Raw genomic sequence first — 23,269 nt, forward strand, 5'->3', positions numbered from 1 at the left:
CATGGACCTCACTACCAGCTCCAGTTCTTCATATGTGAAGTCTTCATTGAGGGCAGATACCTGTAACGCAGATAAGCGAGGCAATCTACATGATGTAAGATATGTAGAAGTGGCTGCAGAAAGAGAAGAGGGGGAGAGCTCACGATTTTGAAGAGAATAAAGCGAAGAGTAAAAGTTCCTAAAGATATTAGCAATGGATTTGGGATCATATTGAGGGGAACCAGTAGGGTCTAGAATTTTTAGGATACTTTTTTGGTGCGCTTAGTTTGGAGCTTACGCGCTAAGATTGTATCCGTCTTATCTCCACGCTCATAGAATCTTTGTTGTAGCCATTTGAGAGTACGGGACGCCTTTGATGAGAGAAGTTGGTTCAGTTGGGCTCTACTTGAGCGAAGTTGGCGAAAGAATTTATCTTTAGGAAACCTCTGGCACTTCTCAGTTAAGATTTTAGCTTCTAGTTTGTAGATTTCCTTTCTCTCTATTTTTCTACGGGTGGAAGAGATTTGAAGGAAATGGCCCCGGAGCGCAGCTTTTAGAGCTTCCCAATTAATCGCATGTGAAGTATGGTCATGGTCATTATGTTGATTAAAATCAGTGATTGCCTGAAGGATTTGAGTACGAACATCTGGGCGTAAGAGAAGGAAGTCGTCCAATCTCCACTTAAACCTATGGGGGCAAATGGAAGGGAACTCTAGGTCCAACAACACTGCTGAGTGATCAGACCAGGAAACCGGGGAGATCTCTGAACTATGTAGAATGGGAGTTGTGGTATGATCCACCAGAAAGAGATCTATTCGCGAGAAAACCTTATGCGAGTGGGAGTAATGCGAATATTCGCGAGCTGACGGATACAGGACCCTCCAAGAGTCATACAGGTTGTATAATTTAAGGAGCGAGGTTAATTTATTGGATTCCCTAAGTTGAGTAGAAGAGGAGCCAGAGGGACCTGTTCGATCCATATTTGAGGAGAGGATCACGTTAAAATCTCCACCAATTATTACTCTGCCTCTCGCTATTTTAAAGAGCCTAGAGAAGACCATGGAGAGAAAGGCACCCTGGGAGGCATTGGGAGCATAAATATTTGCAATCGTCACTGGGACGCTACCAATAGAACCAACAAGGAAAAGATAACGACCCTGAGGGTCTATGTGTGAGGTTTCAACAATGAACGGGGAGGACTGATGAATGAGGATGGCAACCCCTTTAGATTTATGGTCAGTAGACGCATAATAGGCATGCGGAAAAGTTTTATTTGTTAACTGTGGATGGGTTTTCAAAAAATGAGTCTCTTGAAGCAATGCTATGTGAATGCGTTGACACTTCAGGTACTGAAGGGCCATAGTGCGCTAATGGGGAGAATTTAGGCCGTTAACATTAAGGGAAATTAGTTTCAGGGACATCGGGATAATATCAGATGAGGCTCATAACACATGATAGCAAACATGGGAGACATCCAAAGCCAACTGGGGGGTAACAGCAGAGTGAAAAGGGTAGAGGGGAGGTTGTTAGTAACGGATAGAGGGTAGAGAAGGAACTGCGTCTGATCAACAGGCCGCAGAAGGTGCACAATAGAAACAGCACATCCTGTGCACTTGGGGCTCGGGGGGTAGCCCAGAGAGCATGGACAGACATAAAACAACAATGCAAACAAAACTTATCAGTACAATATTTCAAATATGATATAGAAATGAGGAGACAAAATGAGTAAGTAGAAAAGAAAGAAAGAAGTTGAGGAGAACCAATATAAACAAATATATTAGATGTCATGAAAGGAAAAGTCTCCCTTGCGACCATTCACACCAGTGAGAAAAGAAAACGGAGGAATAGCAGAGAAAAAACAAACAACAACAACAAAAAAAAGAGGTAAAAAATAGACAATGAGGAAGGAAAACATGGACCAGATGACAATGCATTAGTAGAAAAGAACATTTAAATAAAAATATAATAGTAACTTGACTACCCTAGATCAGATAAAAAAAACAAGAATTGGCTCTTGGAGAGAGCGAGGGCGGTCCCATCATAAGCGTAAACATCAGAGAATCCTATCTAAGGAACGTGACATGGACCCACTACCCGGAAACCCCAGGGATAAGTCTCACAATTTAAAGAACAAAATTTCAGTGTAAAAAAAAACAAAAAACAAAAGGTAGACATTGGTAAAATAAAACAGAATCAGTCAATAAAATAATAAAACAGGATCAGTAATAACATTAATAGAGGTAGAATAACACCTGGAGTCCACAAGAAATACCAGTTTCAGGCGGTGGACCATTCCAGAGTCGGAGCAGAGCGTAGAGGGGATTCATTATCAGACGGCTGCGCAGACGGAGAGAGGGCATTGCCCAGCTTAGGAAGCAGAGCAAAACCCTCTTCTGGGGTCTTGATTCTGTATGAGCGACCCTCATGAGACACGTTGAGATGGAATGGAAATCCCCATCTATATTTAATTTTGTGATTACGAAGAGCTTTTGTAACATTTATGAGGTCTCTGCGTTTCCTCAAAGTCAAAGGAGCCAAGTCCTGATCAACTAGGAGATTATGTCCTCGGAATGAAACAGTAGGGGAAAAACGAACTGAAGAAAGGAACTGTTCTTTGGTTTTGTAATAATGAAACCGGACCACTACATCACGGGGGGGTTGATCAGACGATGGCTTGGCATGAAGCGCTCTATGAGCTCTATCAAGTTGCAAGGACTCTGGAGAAGCATCTGGTAGGCACTGGTGAAATAGGGCCACTAGGTATTCAGACAGGGCTTCTGAGTCAATAGATTCAGGAATGTTTCTAAAACGGATGTTGTTCCATCTGGATGTATTCTCGGCATCCTCCATCTGCTCCTTGAGAAGATCAATCTCCGAGTGCATATCGGTGAGTTCTTGGTTTGTGATGTCTTGATATAGGCAAATCTCATCCACTGCACACTCGAGGGTATCTGTTCTCGTACCAAGGGAGTCGAGCTCTGTTTTGAGGGAGGAAATAAGAGAGCGAAGCTCCGTTTGAATCGTAGTCTGAATAATTTTTGTGATTTCAGAGGAGAGAGAAATCGCAAGGGAACCTTCCGTGAGGTTCGAGGTCACCTCCGTAGATGGCGTGGAGGGAACAGGTGTAGCGTTTGGTCTGGTTTTGTCCTTGGGTTTAAAGAAGTCAGCCGACTCTCCCGTCGCTGATTTTTTATGTCTTTGAGACATAGCGGATTTCTCAGAGCAAAATAGTAAAAACGTAGAAAAATAAAGAAGTTGGAGGAAAAAGACACTGGTGGTGGACACAAGTATAAATAGAGAGAATGGATCAAATTATCTCATTAGGCAAAGGTTCTCCTCCTAAGTGACAGACTAAGTATAAATCAGCATCTTAATAGAGCAGAGGAACCATAGAGATCTTCAGCTATAGGAAGTACTGCTTTCTTTAGGGATATGACAGGTAATATTAGAGTCAAGTACTGCACTGTGAGAAGTAAGTCTGACTGTCCAAGTAAAGGAGGCAGAGAGTCCTTTTGTTTGACTTCAGTTGCTCCAGTCAGCTGGATAAGACAGCTAGGATGCAGCGCTGACAGTCCCAACTTCTTACAACAGCATGGGTTAACAGCGTTTTTGTGTTTGTTTAAATAATTATTTAATTAGGTCTTCCCCTTAAGGGACTTCGCCTAGTACAGGTGCCGCTGCACCAGCCGGCAGGTGAGTCAGCAGAGGGAGAGGAGCCACGCCGCAGCAGCGCTCACACCGGCAAGAGCCACTGATCCCCGGCAGATAGCTGTGAGTACCAGAGGGCACACAGGCTATCCTTGGGGCCGAGGGGCTAGCGGGGGTTGTGGGGCTAATCAAAGGGCTTACCCCAGGGCTCCGCGATGCTGCGCTGGTCCCGGCGGGTAGCGGCTGTAAATCCAGGCCGCGGCTTCTGGTGCGAAGTAGGCCTCAGAGCTCCGGACGCCAGGAACAGGTTTCTAATGGCTCAAAGCCCCCGCAAATGGGTCTGTGGGGTCCAGTAAGCAGCAACCTGCGGGCCAAGATGTTTCAGAGCCCCTCTCACGTGGTGAAAGGGGTAGTTTGAAGGGCTGTTTAGCTGGAGCTCTCCCAGATCACTACCATTCTGCTCTGCAGACAGGCTACACCCCCCACACACTGGATATTCTTGAGATAGAGGAGGTTCCTATTGTCAGTGAAGGGAAATTTAGCCCCTTCCAGCAGGTATCTCCACTCTTTTAATGCCAACTTCACTGCCAAGAGTTCACCTATAGCATAATTTCTTTCGGCAGGAGAACATTTTTTGGTGAAAAATCCACAGGGATGAACTCGATTGTCTTCATAACGCTGGGATAGGACTGCTCCCACAGTTTCTGATGACGCATCCACTTCCAATAAAAAAGGCCTATCCAGATCTGGTTGTTGTAGAACTGGAGCAGAAATAAAGGCTTGTTTTAAAAGCTGGAAGGCTGTTTCTGCCTCATGTGACCATAGGGCAGGATTAGCGCCTTTACGGGTCAGGGCTGTAATGGGAGCCATCAATGATGAAAATCCCTTGATAAAACGTCTATAGTAGTTGGCGAACCCATGCAGTTTCTGGATGGCTTTCAAGGTTTGAGGTCGGAACCAATCCAAAATCGCCTGCACCTTCTTGGTATCCATTTCTAGACTGGAGCCAGAGATGACATAACCAAGGGATGGCACACTGGGTACACTAAAGACACATTTCTCCAATTTGCAATAGAGGTGGTTCTTCCTCAGACAAGATAATACTTCCTTTACATGTTTATGATGTTCCACTAAAGAAGACGAAAAAATCAGTATATTGTCCAGGTAGACAACAACTGAGACATATAACAAGTCCCGGAAAATGTCATTAACAAACCCCTGAAAGACAGCAGGGGCATTGCACAACTCAAAGGGCATCACAAGGTATTCAAAATGTCCATCTCTGGTATTAAAGGCGGTCTTCCATTCATCACCTGCGTGAATACGGATGAGATTATAGGCCCCTCTCAGATCTAACTTTGAGAATATGATAGACCCCTTAACCCTGTCGAACAACTCTGTGATCAATGGAAGCGGATATCGATTCTTGACCGTTATATCGTTAAGGCCCCGGTAGTCTATACAAGGTCTTAAGGCACCGTCCTTCTTGCCGACGAAAAAGAACCCAGCTTCGGCAGGAGAGGTAGAGGGACAAATAAATCCTTTTGCTAGGTTCTCCTGGATGTATTCGGACATAGCTTTGGCCTCAGGCAAGTATAGAGGATAGGTGCGACCACGAGGTGGCATCTTGTCAGGCAACAGATCGATTGGACAATCCCATTCTCTGTGAGGAGGTAAGACATTCGCCTGTTGTTCGGAAAAAACATCAGTGAACATTTGGTACTCCTTAGGAATTGCTGGAGATATTAATGAAACTTTCCCTTACAGGTCTTATCTTGGGAAGACAGGATTTCTGACAGTCAGCCCCCCATGAAAGAATTTGCATTGAACACCAGTCTATCCTGGGATTATGCTGGCGTAACCAGGGTAGTCCTAAAATGAATTCTTGGGAAGCCTCAGGTATCACAAAGAACTTAAAGGACTCAGAGTGGAATGCTCCAATACGGACTAGTATTGGTTGAGTTTCTTTGGTGACCACTCCATTAGCTAGAGGCCGTCCATCTACAGCGGTCAGGGAAATCGCATGATTGAGAGATGTACAAGGAATCTGTAGTTTGTCAACTAAGCTGGAAGTCATGAAGTTTCCGGCTGCTCCAAAATCTAGTAGAGCAGTAACGAAGACAGGTTTAGGCTTCTGATCTATAGCTAAGATAATTATGAAATCTTTAGTATTTGGGGACGGGCTCATAACTCCTAACTTGATGTCCCCAGGGTCAGTTAGGAATGGGCATTTCCCGATTTACGAGAGCAGGAGGCCACCAGGTGACCCGAATCTCCACAGTATAGGCAGAGGTTTTTTAATATCCTTCTCTGACGTTCCTCTTTGGAGAGATGGGTATGGTTCACCTGCATAGGCTCTTCATCCATAGGAGAAGGGGATGAACGGGTAGGCAAGGGAGGAGTAGATGACCTTTGCCAGTCAGTTGTATGCTTTTCAGCCTGACGTTCTCTGAAGCATAGGTCAATCTTTTTACAGAGTGAAATCATGTCGTTTAAGTTAGTGGGAAGCTCACGGGTGACCAGATCATCCTTTAGTCGGTCCGAAAGTCCATGCCAAAAGGCTGAGATCAGGGCTTCCTCATTCCACTTGAGTTCTGATGCCAAAATTTTAAACTGTACGGCATATTGACTGATAGGACGGATTCCTTGTCTCAGGGTCATGATACTGGACGATGCTGATACGGTGCGTCCAGGTTCGTCGAAAATCCTTCTGAATGATGATACAAAGTCTGCATAGTTATCCAGCAACGAAGCTGAACGCTCCCAGAGTGAGGAAGCCTAATCCAGGGCCAGGCCAGACAACAGAGACACGATGCATGCCACTTTAGTTCTTGCAGTGGGAAAGTTATCAGGCTGTAAGGTGAAGTGTATATCACGCTGATTCAGGAACCCACGACAGAGCTTCGGGTTGCCGTCATATTTGCTTGGCATAGGAAGGTGTAAACCGGGGGATACCCTGTTCCCTGTATTTCCAGGCACAGAAACAGGTGTAGTTGCTGATACCCCAGGAGTGGATAACGAGGTTTGCAGATTATCTTGTCGTTTAGACATCTCTTGTAGAAACTGAGCCATTTGGTGCTGCATAGCTTCCAGGTTTTCCAAACGGCCTGCAATACACCGGAATAAATCCACTCCAGACTCCTGTTCCGTGGCCAGATACATGGGGCCAGTGTAAACTGTGAGGTTCTGATTTTGTTGTGGACCCGGGGTGGTGATAGGAGCAGACACAGAAGCAAATTTAAATGAAAATGTGGAACTTTTAATGAGTGGTTTAGTAGACATGAATATGGTGAAAGTAAAAGTCCAGGCAAAGCACTGAAGTGCACTTGGGAACTGTAGTGAAGCAAATGGGAGAATGTCCAGATAGTGACAGGCAGGAAACAGTCCAGTATGCAGGTATGGTGAGCTGAAATATGCAGGCAGAGGAGATATAATCCAGCAGAGTGTAAGTGGAGGCAAGGTGCAGGGTGACAGCAGACTCAGGTACTCAGGCAGGAGGAAGGTAAATGGAGGGTGCACGGAAGTCCAGCGGTTGGAGCAGGCAAGGTAAACGGGCTAGGTAGCGTTTCCAAGGAGACAGGTAATGAGCACAGGAACTCTCAGCTGTCGCTGAGAAACACGTTGCACTGGCAATGAAGGAAGGCTCTGGACCTCCCTAAATACCAAGTGCTGCACCGTGACTGGCTGGAGAGAGCACTTGACCCAACAGGATTGGACAACTGAATCACATGGCCGGAGACAAGATGGCGGTGCCCATGCCGGGCGGAACGGAGGTACCGCCAGGCTCAACCAGCCCAGAGTGACAGTGTTCCTACACAGAACCACGCACAGCCAATGCCCCACGCCAAACACCACCGCCAGACGCCCCCCGCCACAGCGACCTCACAGGTATTACCCGTCGATCACCATGCCGAGAAACCCTGGTCGTGACACTGTGCACCGATGCTTCCCATTAAACCTGATGGAGCTTGAGAGGTGCTGCAAAGAGGAATGGGCAAAACTGCCCAAAGATAGGTGTGCCAAGCTTGTGGCATCATATGCAAAAAGACTTGAGGCTGTAATTGCTGCCAAAGGTGCATCAACAAAGTATTGAGCAAAGGCTGTGAATACTTATGTACATGTGATTTCTTAGTGTTTTTTGTTAATTAAATTTGCAATAATCTCAAAAAACTTTTTACACGTTGTCATTATGGGGTATTGTGTGTAGAATTTTGAGGACAAAAATGAATTTATTCCATTTTGGAATAAGGCTGTAACATAACAAAATGTGGAAAAAGTGAAGCGCTGTAAATACTTTCCGGATGCACTGTATATGTTCTAGGTGCAAATGTGTCATACTTTAAGTAAGCTCTGTTATTAGTTGGGATTTTTAAAGTGTCAACATTTGTAGTTTAACATTTTTTTTACAGTGGTAACCTATTTTTCTTATTTATATTTCAGAGTTCAGGAGACACAAAATCTTGATGTGCATCTGGAAATATTGGAAAAATTGTCAAAGAATATAGAGAATGAAATTTACAACTTGTATAAAAATACTGGAGTGAGGTACAAAAATAAGTACAGAAGTCTCCTCTTCAATCTGAAAGACCCCAAAAATAAGGTACATTATGATATGTAAGTTAGCGTTCCCGCTAGGCTAAAACAACATGCTGGGTGCCGTCCCCACCCGCGGGCCACAGTGTCTCGCGGGCGGGAAAAATAGCGGTGCAGCGATCACCGACGTTGAATAGATGCCGTGCGCATGTACACGGCATCTATTCGGCTAGAGTGCCCTATCTATTGTCCGGGCCATGCTCCGCGCTAGAAATAGAATGAAGACTATAAGTGCAGTCTGATTTGTTTTAGCTGTAAGGCGTCCCACATCTGCTGTGCATATATAAAGAAATTGAAGTACGATGCCATTGTAAAATTGATAGCAGTGATAGTGTATATATATATATATATATATATATATATATACACACACACACATGTTTATCTTAATCACTTTATCCGTTATTCACCAAGAAACTTTATAGTTTCCTGTCCACCCACCCTGTATTAAGAGCATATACATTTTCAGTGACACTTGAGCTGCCATTTGTAAATGCAGTCTAAACATGGGACAGATATGGGACTTCTCTTTTCCTAGTGTTAGTGTTGCTGTGAAAGATGTGTGACATCATTTTGAACTCACTGTGATTTCCTCCAGCCATGAGGGGCCATGTCAAAGCAGGGATTAGCTTATTCATCTCTTACCTGCATCTTATACTTAATAGATCCATTGAAATAGATCTACGTATTGATGGCATATAAGTGAATCATTCCTGCATAGAGACATGGATCGTGCCTCCCCTGGGCAATTTGTTTAAAAAAAAAAAAAAGAATTCCATTAAGAACGAATATCAAATTGTTTCACTTTCTCTATACCAACTTCCAGACCTATAGCTACTGACACACACTAAGGATCTGTGTACATGGATGCTTTGCAGTCACGTTGTACATTCAAATTAAATCTTCTAAAGCTAAAGTCGGTACTTTTGTTACTTCTTAACTGCATCAGACATTGTAAATAGGGAACTTATATTCGTTTACCCAAACATTTTCTCAAACATTTCTTTTATAATGCCCATTAAATAAACATATTTATTCCAATTTGCTACCAAAAGATAGCCCTATCTTGTCCTGAGCAAAATAATAGAAAATGCGCTTGGTTAGCCTAAAAAGATGTAAATAATTATGATTTAACAAACACATCTCCTAAACAAAAAGTTGGTCTGGTAATGTAGGTACAAAAACCCTGCAGTCATTAGGTATTTATTTGAAAGTCTCCATAAAGCAGAAGTCTCCACTGCCTAGTTTGCTTAAACTGGAGGGTGTTTGCAGGGACTGTTTGTATTGTGTGATGCTGTAATTGGTGGGCTGCTTGGTCTTCCTATTAACAGGACTAGTAAATGGGAATAGCGAGCCCAATCTGCAGTACATTGGAGCGATTATTATTTCAAGACTTCTTTGTGTCACCTGGGAGTATAGATACTGTTATACTTTTTTAATTGTATTGCCAACAGTAAAGAGAACAGTGATGATAGACATAGATGGGGAAATTTATTTAACTGATATTTTTCTAAACCAACGATTTTCTTGATTTTTGCAGTACGATTTAAAGCAATGCTTTTTTTAAGCATACACCAGTCTGGTGTCTGTTTTTTCCTTTAAAAAAAGTATAGCTTTAAATTCCATGGCAAAAATAGAAGAAATTCTTTGATTTAGAGTACATATCTCCGACCATGTATGTCAGGGATGCTCAACAGCTATTGTGGAACTACACATCCTTGCATGCCCTGCCACAGTTTCAGCATTCCCTAATAGCAAAACTGTGGCAGGGCATGCTGGGATGTGGAGTTCCCCAACTGCTGGTGGGCGGCATGTTGAGCACCCCTGATGTATGTCATCACTGATTTACATGGCCAAAAGTTTTGAGAATGACACAAGTATTGGTTTTCACAAGGTTTGCAGCTTCAGTGTTTTTAGACCTTTTTGTCAGATGTTACTATGGTATACTGAAGTACAATTACAAGCATTTCATAAGTGTCAAAGGCTTTTATTGACAATTACATTAATTTTATGCAAAGAGTCGATATTTACAGTGTTGACCCTTCTTTTTCAAGACCTCTGCAATTCGCCCTGGCATGCTGTCAATCAACTTCTGAGCCACATACTAACTGATGGCCACCCATTATTGCCTAATCAATGCTTGGAGTTTGTCAGAATTTGTGGGTTTTTGTTTGCCCACCCGCCTCTTGAGGATTGACCACAAGTTCTCAATGGGATTAAGGTCCATAGATTCCAAATTTCGATGTTTTGTTCCCCGAGCCACTCAGTTATCACTTTTGCCTTATGGCAAGGTGCTCCATCATGCTAGAAAAGGCATTGTTCATCACCAAACTGTTCTTGGATGGTTAGGAGAAGTTGCTCTTGGAGGATGATTGCTACCATTCTTTATTCATGGCTGTGTGTCACGACCCTGTCTAGTTGTCACCTTTTTGCCTTGGGACTTACCCCTGTCAGCTCCCCCATGGATCTGTGTGTGTAATTTGCCTGGAGGATTTGCTCTGATTATTGCACCTGGCCTCTCCTCTGTCTGTGAGCACTGCTAGCCCTGATTGGAATCACAGGTGTGGTTCTGATTCTCAGAGCTGCAGAGATGAGTACTCCCTCTGCATGTTGTGCCTTCCACCACTCAGAATGCTACTACCAGACCACCTGTCCGTATCCACCAATTGCTGCCAGACCCATGGTATATATATTCTCTCCTGATACCATTCTGGGCTTGAACATCTCGTCTTCCCGTGGTGTATGGTTCATGCTGTTTCTGTGTTCTAGTATATCCCTGAAACCTGCTACAGCAATCCCTGGCGCTATCCAGAAAACCTGTTTCAGCTGTACCTGGCAATCCAGTAAATCTGCTGGCAGCAACCCCCGGTGCTTCCAGAAAACCTGTTACAGCCAAACCTGGCAATCCAGTAAGCCTGCTGATAGCAACCCCTGGTGCATCCTGAAAACCTGCTACAGTAATACCTGGCATCCAGACGTCCTGTTACAGCAATACCTGGCCTATGCTCTGCTGCTAGTCCTACTCCTGGTTGGTCCCTGGCACTCTGTAAACCTGCATCGTGTCACCCTGCCTTGCTTCCTGCTGTGGATCAACTCCTTCCCCTTTTACCTACCTACTCCCTCCCTGAACCTAAAATTCCCAAACCTACCCATTCCTTCCTGAAACCTGTTATTCCCAATTATCCTATCCAGCCTGCACCTGAATTCCAACCTTGTCACAGCATTTCCAGATTACCCTGTTTAGCCCTCATCTCAGCATTACCTGACTTCCCTTCAGCCATTGTCACATTCCAGTCCAGAGTCAAGTTCCAAGCTCATCAGTTCAGTCCACGTTGTTCCAGTCCAGAGTCAAGTTCCAAGCTCATCAGTTCAGTCCACGTTGTTCCAGTCCAGAGTCAAGTTCTTAGTTCATCAGTTCAATTCAACAAGTCTTCCTGCCGGTCCCAGTCCGGTCCCTCCAGTTCCTGTCATTTATCATCAAAGGCAGTTTTCACTGATACACAAGTCTTATAAATAGAGCTATCTACATTATCTGTGATTCCAGTCATGCCGGCCTCCGTTGAAACCCGATCACCACCTGAGACAGGTAGCTCGCAGACACCAATCATGACACTGTGTTCTTAGACAAAATTGTGAGTGATTTCCACTCCCTTGGCTGAGAAGCAACCCCACACATGAATGGGGTCTAAAAACACTGAAGCCGCAAGCTTTGTGAAAACCAATACTTGTGTCATTCTCAGAACTTTTGGCCATGGCTGTACAAAGCTCCTGCTCATGTGTTTACTTTGTATCCACAAAATAATAAATTGTTCCTATATAGAATCAGAAAGCCTTTCTCTTTTCTCTATCAGATTTTCTTTCACCGTGTGGTACTTGGGGAGATCACCCCACAATGTCTTGTTCAGTTGAGCCCAACAGAAATGGCTGGACTGGAGCTGACAAATTGGAGAAACCAAGAGAGACAGCATGTGAGTGTCATTACTAAAGTGACTAGTGGATTTAAAACCGCAACATAAATGCTAAACCAACCTGGTTTAGCATTTATTTCTGTTGCCGCTTTAAAACTATTAGTTAAAGTCGCTAATGATTGGCGGCTTTGACCAACCACTTATTAGTACAGTAAATATACACCTAATGGTCATTTTTGAATTGCAATATCTGCACACCATGGTTACTTTATTATGTGTACAGTAGCATGTATTTTCTCGCTGATCTTAGAGTGAGAACTATAAAAATGTCACATGAAATTCTAGACTACTACAACTTTTGGATCACCCTCCTTTTTCACTTTTACTTTTCTCCTAAAATAATGCTCTATTTAACCTAGTTTATTGCTTAAGTGACAATGGTGAGGTGTCATTTGGGATGGTTTATGACATACATATTTTTAACTATGAAAATATTTATTACATGAATCTTCTCTCCCACAGAAGCACAAATATATAGGTATTAAAATCCAGTCTTGTGCACATTCTGATTGATGCGTACTCTGCTGCAATCCTGTAAAATTGAATAGAAGAAAAAGGAGAATACTCGGTCTTGGTATCTGAGGTGGCAAAAAATTCAAGGCGAGGAGAGATAGGCTGCCAGCTGTGTATGTGCGCCCTCATTAATTAATCCCATCCCAGAAAATGAAATCTTGTTTTTGCACTTCCATAGGACATGACAGAGTGACTTTCCTTTCATTAATGGAACACACTACAGTGTGTTCCAACTCAGGAGTATGGCATTTCAAAATTTTAGAGAAGGCGTGAGTTGCCAGTGTGTGCTTGTGGAAGCTACACATCTTAGATGGTGGAGAACATAAAATAGTAAATAGCAATGCTGGGATTAGAACAACTGCGCAACCACAGTACTATTTGGTCTTATGTCTACAACAGTCCCAAGACTCTTCAATCCAGCTTCCCTTTCATAAGGGATTGGGCCATGAAAGTACTAACACTTCCTCCATCTCAAGGATATGTTTTGTCTTTCTACTCTTGCTTTCTGGCTAACCTCGCTTTTGAGAGTTTGGAATCTGATATCCTACCCTGCAACTGATTCTGTTGTCAGTCTTGTTAGGGTGGTAGATTTGGCCTTGACCATTCTGAACTCACAACACCCAGGTGAACCCCTGCACTACCTTTTTAGAAAACTATTCTAGTTCTCCCCCAAAGATCTTCATTTAGAACATGGGGTTAGATGTTAGAAGAGGTGGTAAGTGCCAAATGCGATATAACCAGTGCTTTTGACACTTACTTTGAACCTCAGTTTGAGTGAAAGCAGATAACTTAGAGAAAAATCACTTTTCTCTATGTTATCTGCAAAAATCAAACAATTTAATCATCGCCATACTTTTGTATGGCGACAGAAAATCATTCACATTGCATTAAAAAACGTTAAGTGCACTTTTGTGGCTTATAATTTTTCACATATCGGCAGAATTACCTGCCGATATGTGTACTAACCTGTGATGGCCAGGCAGCTTCTGTGTGGGTCTCAGGCTGCGCACAAGATCTCACGAAATTTGCGAGATCTCGTGCATATGCCGTGGGGCCGGCCAGGAGATAAGACACATTGCATCAGCATAGTGAGTCTTGCACGGATTGCCGGAGGGGGGTGTTTTTACTCCCTCAACCCAGCGGACAAAATGTTAATACATCTCAGTGTTATCGCTTCCTGCTTCTTCCTGATAAGAGGTAAGCAGAAAGAGTTGGGTACGGGATGCCGGTGCTCGGGAACCCGGCAATCAGAATCCCAACGCTGGCATATGGACAGGGTTAGGATACTGACACCTGTCAGTAAATATTCTAATCCTAACCCTCCCTCCCTGCACCATAAACCTAACCTCCCCTCGTAGTGTCTAACCTAACCCTCCCCCCTAGTGCCTAGCCATAACCAACCCCCCATAGTGCCTAACCTTATGCCTAGTGCCTAACCCTCCCCCTAACCCCACTACTTACAATCGGGATGCCGGCGCCGGAATTCTGACTGGTGTCGGGATTCCGGCGCTGGCAATCTGAGCTCTAGCATCTCATCCACTGGGATTTAACTACATCCCAGCAGGAAGTGCTATAGAGGCACAGTAATGCCGCTATAGTGCATGTCTTTGATGGTTTCTATGGCACCACTTAAGTATCATGAGTGGGTCATGATTGTTACATACCTATAGAAATTAAATAAGCAGGCCAATATTGTCACTTACCAATAAACCTCCATGGTCTCAGTAGGCCTTTGTTTGTACATTAAAAAATGTTTTCCCTCCGGATTAGATTTGCTTTCTCTAGAAGTTAATATCCAACTCCTGACCAACCTGCCCTGCTCCCTACAGTCTGATACAGTAGTAATGTGTTGGGAGCTATGATCTTGACGCAGGAAGCTATGCCATATGTAAATTTCCCATGCATTTTGAAATGCACTTTTGTGCTCATGGACCCATCTGTCTCTTAAGAGGGTAATTGCCTCACTGACGTAATGCGTGACATATAGCCATGAAAGGTTTAGTAGCACAAAAGTATCTAGTCTGTCTAAAAGCTAATCCCCCTCAGTGGAAGATATGTGCTGGTATGCAAATCTTGTTTACAGCCATTTTATTGTATTGTCCAAAAACAGCAATGGAGCCAAGCCTATTTTGGAACTTTTTGGGCTGTCACATTAAGACATCAATATCTGTAACTAGCTTAGGTCAACTCCAGCCATGTTAAGTGTCTATCCCTGTGCTTTATGTATTGTCATGCCAAAGCAGACTCTTACCAGGGATTGGACTCGTTTGGAATTAAAGAATAGTTTTTCACATAAATGAAATAGGAAAGGTAAAAAATGGCAAAAACTGAAATTTTGTATAAGTAAACTGGGCTTACATGAATTATTCTGGAAAAAACAGATAATACGTATCAATCTGTACATGGTATAAAATAAAGTCCATCATTGTGATATACAGTATCTTTAACTGTTTAGGCAGCATAAGCAAAGAAAGCGCTCGAGAATAGCCCAAACAAACAGACCCCTTCCAGGGACTTTTTTTTTTACACTATGTATGCAGTACCCACACAAATTAATTCTTATTTTGTTTGTTTGTTTTAAGACCTTCAATTCCCAGGAAATAGCATTGTTTTCTTATTTCTCCTCACATGGCAAAGAAAGTCTACCCAAAGTGGTCAAAAATATGAAATGAAAGTAAATATGTGTGTTGTTTATTTATTTATTAATTTTACCACAAAAAAATACTATGTGGATCTTGATTCAGCAAAAATATGGATTTTGCATGTAGGCTTTGAAATTAAAATCTGCACTATAAAATTACAGTATAATCCTTTTTTTTCCAAGTTTGAATGAAACAAGTAAAATGTGTTGAATATATATAGCTCAACAAGGCATATCATTTTTAAAAGTAAATAGCTTACTACATCAAATGATTCTTTCCCATCCCTGCACTTCATGATGACTCCTGCAGTGCACTAAAGAAAAACTTCCCAGATGGTCTGTCCCCTTTTTCAAATGATGGTACTCCTGAGTCTGTGCGTGCAGAAAACTTTTAATGGTCTTTTTAATGAAATGCTTAGGATAGTTCCTACCTTGCGCCGTTGGTCTGTCTTTGTATGGTGCACTAGAGTCCTTTCTGGAACTGAATGATGAATGAAATGCCACGCTGGACAGGAAATAATAAGAGTTATGGTAAAACTTACCTTTGTCAACTCTCTTTCTTCGAAGTCCATAGGGTCCACAGGGAGACATTGGGGTGTAGGTGGGACCTGGAGGACCGGACACCAACTGCAAAGCTTTTCAATCCCAGGATGCTCTGGTCCTTCCCCCTATACACTTCAGTTTTGTTAACAAGCTCAAGGCAGGAGCAGGACAGGAGAGAAGGAAGATTGGTACACAGAAGAATCACACTCTCACACAGAGAAGAAAACAAGTGATCAATAGAAGAAACCCATAGAAGCCAGGTGCGTCAGGGCAAGTGCCCTGTGGACCCTATAGACTTCGAAAAAAGAGAGTTAACAAAGGTAAGTTTTACCATAACTCTCATTTTCTTCTTCAGGGTCCATAGGGCCCACAAGGAGACATTGGGAATGTCCCAAAGCAGTTGTTCAAGGGCGGGAACGCTCCTGCGCCCAAAAGAAGCATCCTGAGAGGCAAATGAATCAAAGGCATAAAAAAAAGGTGTAGACAGAAGACCAGATGGCCGCCTTGCATGGCTGTTCAGCTGAGGCGCCACATCGGGCTGCCCTCGAGGGACCCAAAGAGCGAGTAGAATGAACAGAGACTGTAGTCTGTACAGGAAGGCCTGTCTTCGTGTAAGCCTGTGAGATAGTCATGCGAATCCATCTGGCCAGAGTCTGTTTGTTAGCTGGCCATCCCTTCTTGTGAAATCCATATAGGACAAAGAGTGAGTCCAATTTCCTGATGAAAGTAGTATGGTCCACGTACTGTAGATCTTTAGAGCACGGACCACATCCAAAGAGGCTTCACCTGCCGAGGTCTGATGAATTAAAGGCTGGAACCACAATTTCTGTATTCAGGTGGAAGTGAGAAACTACCTTAGGTAGGAAGCCTGGGCGAGTTCGAAAAGCAGCCCTATCCCGATGAAATATCAAAAAGGGGGAGCGGCATGAAAACGCCACTAAATCTGATAACCTACGGGCAGATGCTATAGCCAGAAGAAACAGAGTCTTCATAGTGAGCCATTTGATATCCACCGATTCCAGAGGTTCAATTGGAGGTTCCTGAAGTGCTTTGAGCACCACTGACAAATCCCATGGAGCCATAGGAGGTACCAAGGGAGGGTGTATGCGTAGAACACCTTGCATGAAGGTGTGGACATCTAGCATAAAGGCAATCTTGCGTTGAAACCAGATAGACACAGCAGAAACTTGCAATTTAAGAGATGCTAGGTGGAGGCCTAAATCCACTCCAGCCTAAAGAAAGGCAAGAATTCAAGAAACTTGAAAGACCTAAGGATCATAGTTTCGAGTAGCACACCATTGAAAAAATAAATGCCAAATTCTGTGGTAAATCCTAGCTGAGGCCGGTTTACGTGCTCTAAGCATGGTCAGGACCACAGAGCTAGAAAAGCCGTTAGGAGGGAAGTCTCAAGAGCCAAGCCGTTCAAGACAGACGCCCTAGGTCCGGATGTAGACAGGAACCCTGAAACAACAGGTCTACTCATAGAGGAAGTTGAAGAGGAATGTCTATGGAGAGTCTTAGAATATCCGAGTACCAATGACGTCAGGGCCAAGCCGGAGCTATGAACATGACTGATCCTCCTTCCTGTCTGACTTTCCGAAGCACTCGAGGAAGTAGGGAAGAGATATGCCAACTGGAAAGTCCATGTCACCGACAAGGCATCTATGAAAACCGCGTCAGGGTCCTTTGTTCTTGCTCCATAAACTGGAAGTTTGTTGTTGTGTCTTGAGGCCATGAGATCCACTTCTGGAAGACCCAATTTGTGCACCAGAAGCTGAAAGACTTCTGGGTGTAGAGACCATTCTCCTGCATGCATGTCGTGACGGCTGAGGACATCTGCTTCCCGATTGAGAATCCCCGGGATGCACACTGCGGAGATGGCTGGGAGATTGCAGTTGGCCCATGTGAGAATACGGGACACCTCCATAATTGCTGATTGACTATGAGTGTCCCCTTGATGATTGAGGGAGACCACACTCGTGGCGTTGTCGGACTGTACTTGTACTGGCTTGTTTTTCAGAATATTCTCCAGAGTGAGAGCTATGTATATGGCTCGAAGTTCCAGGATGTTGATTGCCAACATTGCCTCAATTGGGGTCCATCGGCCCTGGAAGGAGAGTTGGCCGTTTACTGCGCCCTACTTTCGGAGGCTTGCGTACGTGGTGAGGAGAGCCCAATCCGGGATCCAAAAAGGACGACTGTGGTTCAAATGGCGAGTCTGTAGCCACCAGGCTAGGGACAAGCGAACCTCTGGGGGGAGGCTCATCGTATGGGATCTGGGCAGATGAGGTAGTCTGTTCCACCTGGAGAGTATCAGGTGTTGCTGGGGCCTGGAGTAAAACTGGGCGAATGCCACCATGTCGAAGGTGGATACCATTGATCCCAAGGCCTGCATTGCAGAGTGAATCGACACTTTGCGACTGTGAAGCAGTCTGCGTAGTCTGTACTGTATCACTGAAATCTTGTCTGCTGTCAGGAAGATTCTCTGAACTCAAGAATCCAGGAGGGTTCTCACATGTAACATCCTTTGAGAGGGTGTCAGGGAAGACTTCTTCCAGTTGATCAGCCAACCGTGAATGTTTAGAAAGGTAATGTTTACCTGCAGATGGCGTTAAAAAGTCTCTGGGGAGCTTGCCAATGGCAAAGTATCATCCAAGTATTGGAGCAGTGTGATCCCTTGACGATGAAGTGAGGACATCATGACTGCCATGATCTTGGTAAAACCCTGAGGGGCCGTTGAGAGGCCAAACGGTAGAGCCTGATATTGGTACTGTTGCTGTAGTATAGCAGACCGGAGATATTGTTGATGAGAAGGCGCTATAGGTACATGTAGGTAAGCGTCCTGAATGTCCAGGCAAACCATAAAATCTCCAGGCTCCATAGCTAGGATAATAGAACGGAGAGTTTCTATACGAAACTTGGGCACCCTGATAAACTTGTTCAGAGATCTGAGATTGAGGATAGGCCGATGAGACCCATTGGGCTTCTGAACTAAGAAAAGATTAGAATAATAGCCCTTACCCTGTTGTGAGGAGAGGACCCAAATTATTACTCCTGAATTCAGTAAGGACTGAATGGCTTTGTGGAGCAGCAGGGCCTTGGTTGAGTCCGATGGAGGTTCTGTGCAAAAGAACTGTTGGGTGGGTTGCCTCAGGAAGGAGAGGGCGTATCTGTGGGAGCCCCCCGGGGAGAGGCCCGCCCCGTCAGGCTGCAGGCTTGTCCGTAGATTTGGCAGGTGGACGTCTAGTAGCCCAGGCCTGTTTGGCCCTAGGCTTGGAGGCCTTGGCTGACGTCTGGTGCCATGAAAAAGACTGACCTTTGGTTATTCCTTGAGGGCAAAAGGACCGAAAGGATGACGTCCGAGGCTTTGTATTATATGCAAAGGGCAGCAACGCCGTCTTGTTAGCTGCCAAGGTAGTTACAATTTTATCTAGCTCTGGACCAAATAGGATGTCCCCCAAATAGGGTAGAGACTCCAGAGCCCGTTTGAATCTGCTTTTCAGGAATGGAGCCAAACGATACTACTGGCCACTACCGAAGTGGCAGATATCCTGAAGGCCAGAAGAGCCGTATCCATAACTGCTTCACCTAAGTAGGAGACTGCATGCCTAATGTGAGATACATAGGAGAGTTGTTCCCATGAAGCATCAGAGGAAAGTGTTTCTTCTAGAGCTTCTGCCCAACTCTCAATGGCTTTTGCCAACAAGGCCATAGTCCTAGCAGGACGATTAATAGCTCCTGTAAGAGAGTAAATAAATTTATGACAAGCCTCTATACATCTATATGTAGTCTCCTTCAAGGAGGTAGTAGTGTGAATGGGTAACATGGCATTTTTATTTTAACCAAACGAGTTACATGAGAATCCACCGCTGGGGGAACTTCCCATTTAGCGCAATCAATAGCTGGAAGAGGGTAAAAGGAACTAAATCGTTTTGGGATTTGAAACCTTTTACCAGGCATGATCCATGCTTCACTCATGTGATCATTTAGCTGGTCTGATTGAGAGAACTCTGGTAAAACTACCTTTTGTCGTTTAAAAAGTGCATTCTTTTTCTTAGGAGCAGGTTCATCCTCTTCAATTTGTAAAATGTTTTTTACAGCTCTATCAAAAGCAGGTATATCTAGCTTAGAGGATGGCCCCTCTTCTCTTGAGATGGAGTCAGTGTGAGAGAGGTCTGCATCTTCTGCCTCCCCAGATGATGGGCCAAATGTAATAGGTAGTCTGTTTTGGTAAATGGCGAGTTTGGTGCTAAACTCGCAATTTTTCACAACTCTCCAATGTAATAGGGTGTCTGTTCACTAAAACTCGCATTTTTCAGAGTTACTAAAACTCTCCATTCTCAAACTCGCATCCAGATGTTTTCACATTGAAAACAATCAACTCGCCCAATGTAATAGAGTGTCTGTTTCAGACTCGCAAAAAAAAGATTACCAAAAGTCCCCAAATAATAGACCTGCTTCAGGCTAGCGAGTACATCCTGAGCAGGTCAGATTAACACAGAAACATGCACATATCCATGAGATATGTACATGTTTCTGTGTGTACTTATGTAAAATGTGTTTAAATAAAAAAAAAATGACGTGCACCCCCTCCCCAAAAGCATAACCAGCCCCGGGCTTTATAAAGCCTGTTCTGGTTCTAAAAATACAGGGGCCAAAATGCGTAGGGGGCCCCTGTATATTAAGAACCAGCACAGGGCTTTGTTGAGCTGGTCCTGGTTCTGGAAAATCAGGGGACAAAACGAGTAGGGGTCCCCTGAAAATTTCTGAACCAGCAATAATAATAATGCCACAGCCAGGGAAAACCTTTCACCGGTTTCCCCGGCCAAAGCATTATCCCTGACCGCTAGTCAGTCCAGGCCGGGGATCCCTGGGGAGTTGGGTACCCCCCCAATAAAGGGGTACCCCTCTCCAGGGCACCCCAGGCCTAGACTGATAGCCCGGGGCTATCCCCGGCACCCTAGGGCGGTGGGTGCCGGGTTGATAGTGTAAAGTGAAAGTGTAAAATAAAATTTACCATATTGTCTTTATTTGTAGAACCACAAGTACCAGCAAGCCTCCCCTGCATGCTGGTATTTGGAGAACCACAAATACCAGCATGCGGGGCATTACGGGCCCGCTGGCACTTGTAGTTCCACAACTAAAGAAATACGTAAATAAACAAACTTACACCGTGAAAGTATAATTTTAAAAGTATAATGCAGGGGAGGCTTGCTGGTACTTGTGGTTCTACAAATAAAGACAATATGGTAAATTTTATTTTACACTTTCACTTTACACTATCAACCCGGCACCCACCTCCCTAGGGTGCCGGGGATAGCCCCGGGCTATCAGTCTAGGCCTGGGGTGCCCTGGAGTGCCCCAGCCTGGACTGACTAGCGGTCAGGGATAATGCTTTGGCCGGGGAAACCGGTGAAAGGTTTTCCCTGGCTGTGGCATTATCCCCCTGCTAGAAAGAGTTCGGTGCTGGTTCAGGAATTTTCAGGGGACCCCTACTCGTTTTGTCCCCTGATTTTCCAGAACCAGGACCAGCTCAACAAAGCCCTGTGCTGGTTCTTAATATACAGGGGCCCCCTACGCATTTTGGCCCCTGCATTTTTAGAACCAGAACAGGCTTTATAAAGCCCGGGGCTGGTTATGCTTTTGGGGAGGGGGTGCACATTTTTTTTTTTTTAACACACACAGAAGCCATCACGGATCTCACTGATCTGTGATGGCTTCTCTAAAAGCCTTGGGAGTAGAAGAAAGGGATAGTTATAACTGACAGTATAGAAAAGGATAAGTTAGCGCTAGCACAAGTCACATACAAATCAGAAAGAAAAATCTAATTTTCTGCAATGGACACTAATATCAACTACACAGACCACAGTGACTGTTAGGAAATAGCGCTGTATGACCTGGCCCTTGGGAGAGGTATACGGGGAGACTGGACCCGGCGATTCCTGGAGACCTGCTTACCTTAAATGGCTGCCGGCAGAGGGTGAAGGAGCAGCCAAGGGAACACGAGGACCGCAGTGGAACGGCGCCCAGAGCTGGGGGAGGGGCTGCAGGGATAGCGCCTTTTTCCCCTGGCTGACGTTAACCACCAGGTCCCCTGGCCTTAATTATGCCTCTGCGCCAGTATGTAAATGTCCCGGTGGTCTAGTGGAGTGGTGGGCTGCCTCTCCAAAGTCCACATCAGCGACTCCGGTCTGTCTCCAGAGACCGGAGGCAAGATTGCACTATTATGCGGCTCCCCGTGAACGTGGTTCCGCCTTACTTGTCCCCTGGATTCCGGGCGCCACGGAGGGGTGATGGGGTGGCATAACAGACATCCGGAGGACAGTCTGGTGCTGCTCACTTTTGGTAGAAATAAAAATTAAATAAATGAAAATAAATGCTTGGTATGCATAAGGCAGCTCCTTGTTATAATGGTGGTCCAGCTCCTTGCCGGACACCAACGAAACTGAAGTGCCCTCAGGCTGTGGGCGGGGTATAGGGGGAAGTACCGGGGCATCCTGTGATTGAAAAGCTTTACTGTTGGTGTCTGGACCTCCAGGTCTCACCTACACCCCAATGTCTCCCTGTGGAGCCCTATGGACCCTGAAGAAGAACTAGGGGTTTTGCTGTTATATGTGCCCCCACCATGGAAACTTTATAAAGTAGCTACAGATATGAACAGTCCATATCACTGTTGAAGAGAATACAGATTTGTCCTCATACCCTATTTCTGCAGTTGCGCCAAACAGCCCCAAACGACTCTACAGGAAACAATTTGAATATTAATTGTGACAAAGGTGGTGAGCACAGATTACCGGCTCTTTTGCAATGCAAGTATCACACAATTGTATCTCTGCCTAATATCCTGTGCTAGCCAATTGTTCACTTGGTACCTGGGGTAGTGAAACATTGGAAATGTTCATCTGCCTTTACTTTTGATGTGGAGTACAGTATGACATTTGCTGGGCTAGCTACCCACAGCTGCCTGTTGACATTGCATCCACATCCAAAGCTGGCAAAAACTAGAGCATTTTGTAGGCATACAGGGCACTTATTCTACGGTAACATCTGCTGTTATAGTTTAACAGTTTGGTGATAATGGTGCATGTTGATTACAAGAGAACATCCGGATGAGATCACTTCCCAGATTTTGAGCCAGACAGAATTACAGGAAAGACAACTACACATCCCTACCCCACAGATCCCTCCGGGATTCCCACAAGGTGTAGATGCTGCACCTGAACCAATTTTGCGGTTATTCAGATGTTACACTTTAGCAATCTCGTACTATATCACCTTAAAATATGCGCTCAAACTGGGTTCTATGATTTTAGAGCTCTGTTTCCTTTTTCTGTATGTCCTGGTAGTCTTCTCTCAATGTTTACAAAAAGCCGCCAGGACGTTC

General features: G+C 44.5%; 1 protein-coding gene across 1 annotated transcript in view; it reads left to right on the forward strand.

The window, feature by feature from the left end:
* Positions 1–23,269, forward strand: part of SPOCD1 (SPOC domain containing 1) — a 218,660-nt gene that overhangs the window by 110,120 nt on the left and 85,271 nt on the right. Inside the window, exons 6-7 of the mRNA XM_088451244.1 lie at positions 8,068–8,227; positions 12,072–12,188. Coding sequence (XP_088307370.1) covers positions 8,068–8,227; positions 12,072–12,188 — 277 coding nt within the window. The remainder of the gene's footprint in view (positions 1–8,067; positions 8,228–12,071; positions 12,189–23,269) is intronic.

This window comes from Taudactylus pleione, unplaced genomic scaffold, assembly GCF_031769625.1.
Source record: "Taudactylus pleione unplaced genomic scaffold, aTauple2 ptg000541l, whole genome shotgun sequence".
Classification (NCBI taxonomy): Eukaryota; Metazoa; Chordata; class Amphibia; order Anura; family Myobatrachidae; genus Taudactylus; species Taudactylus pleione.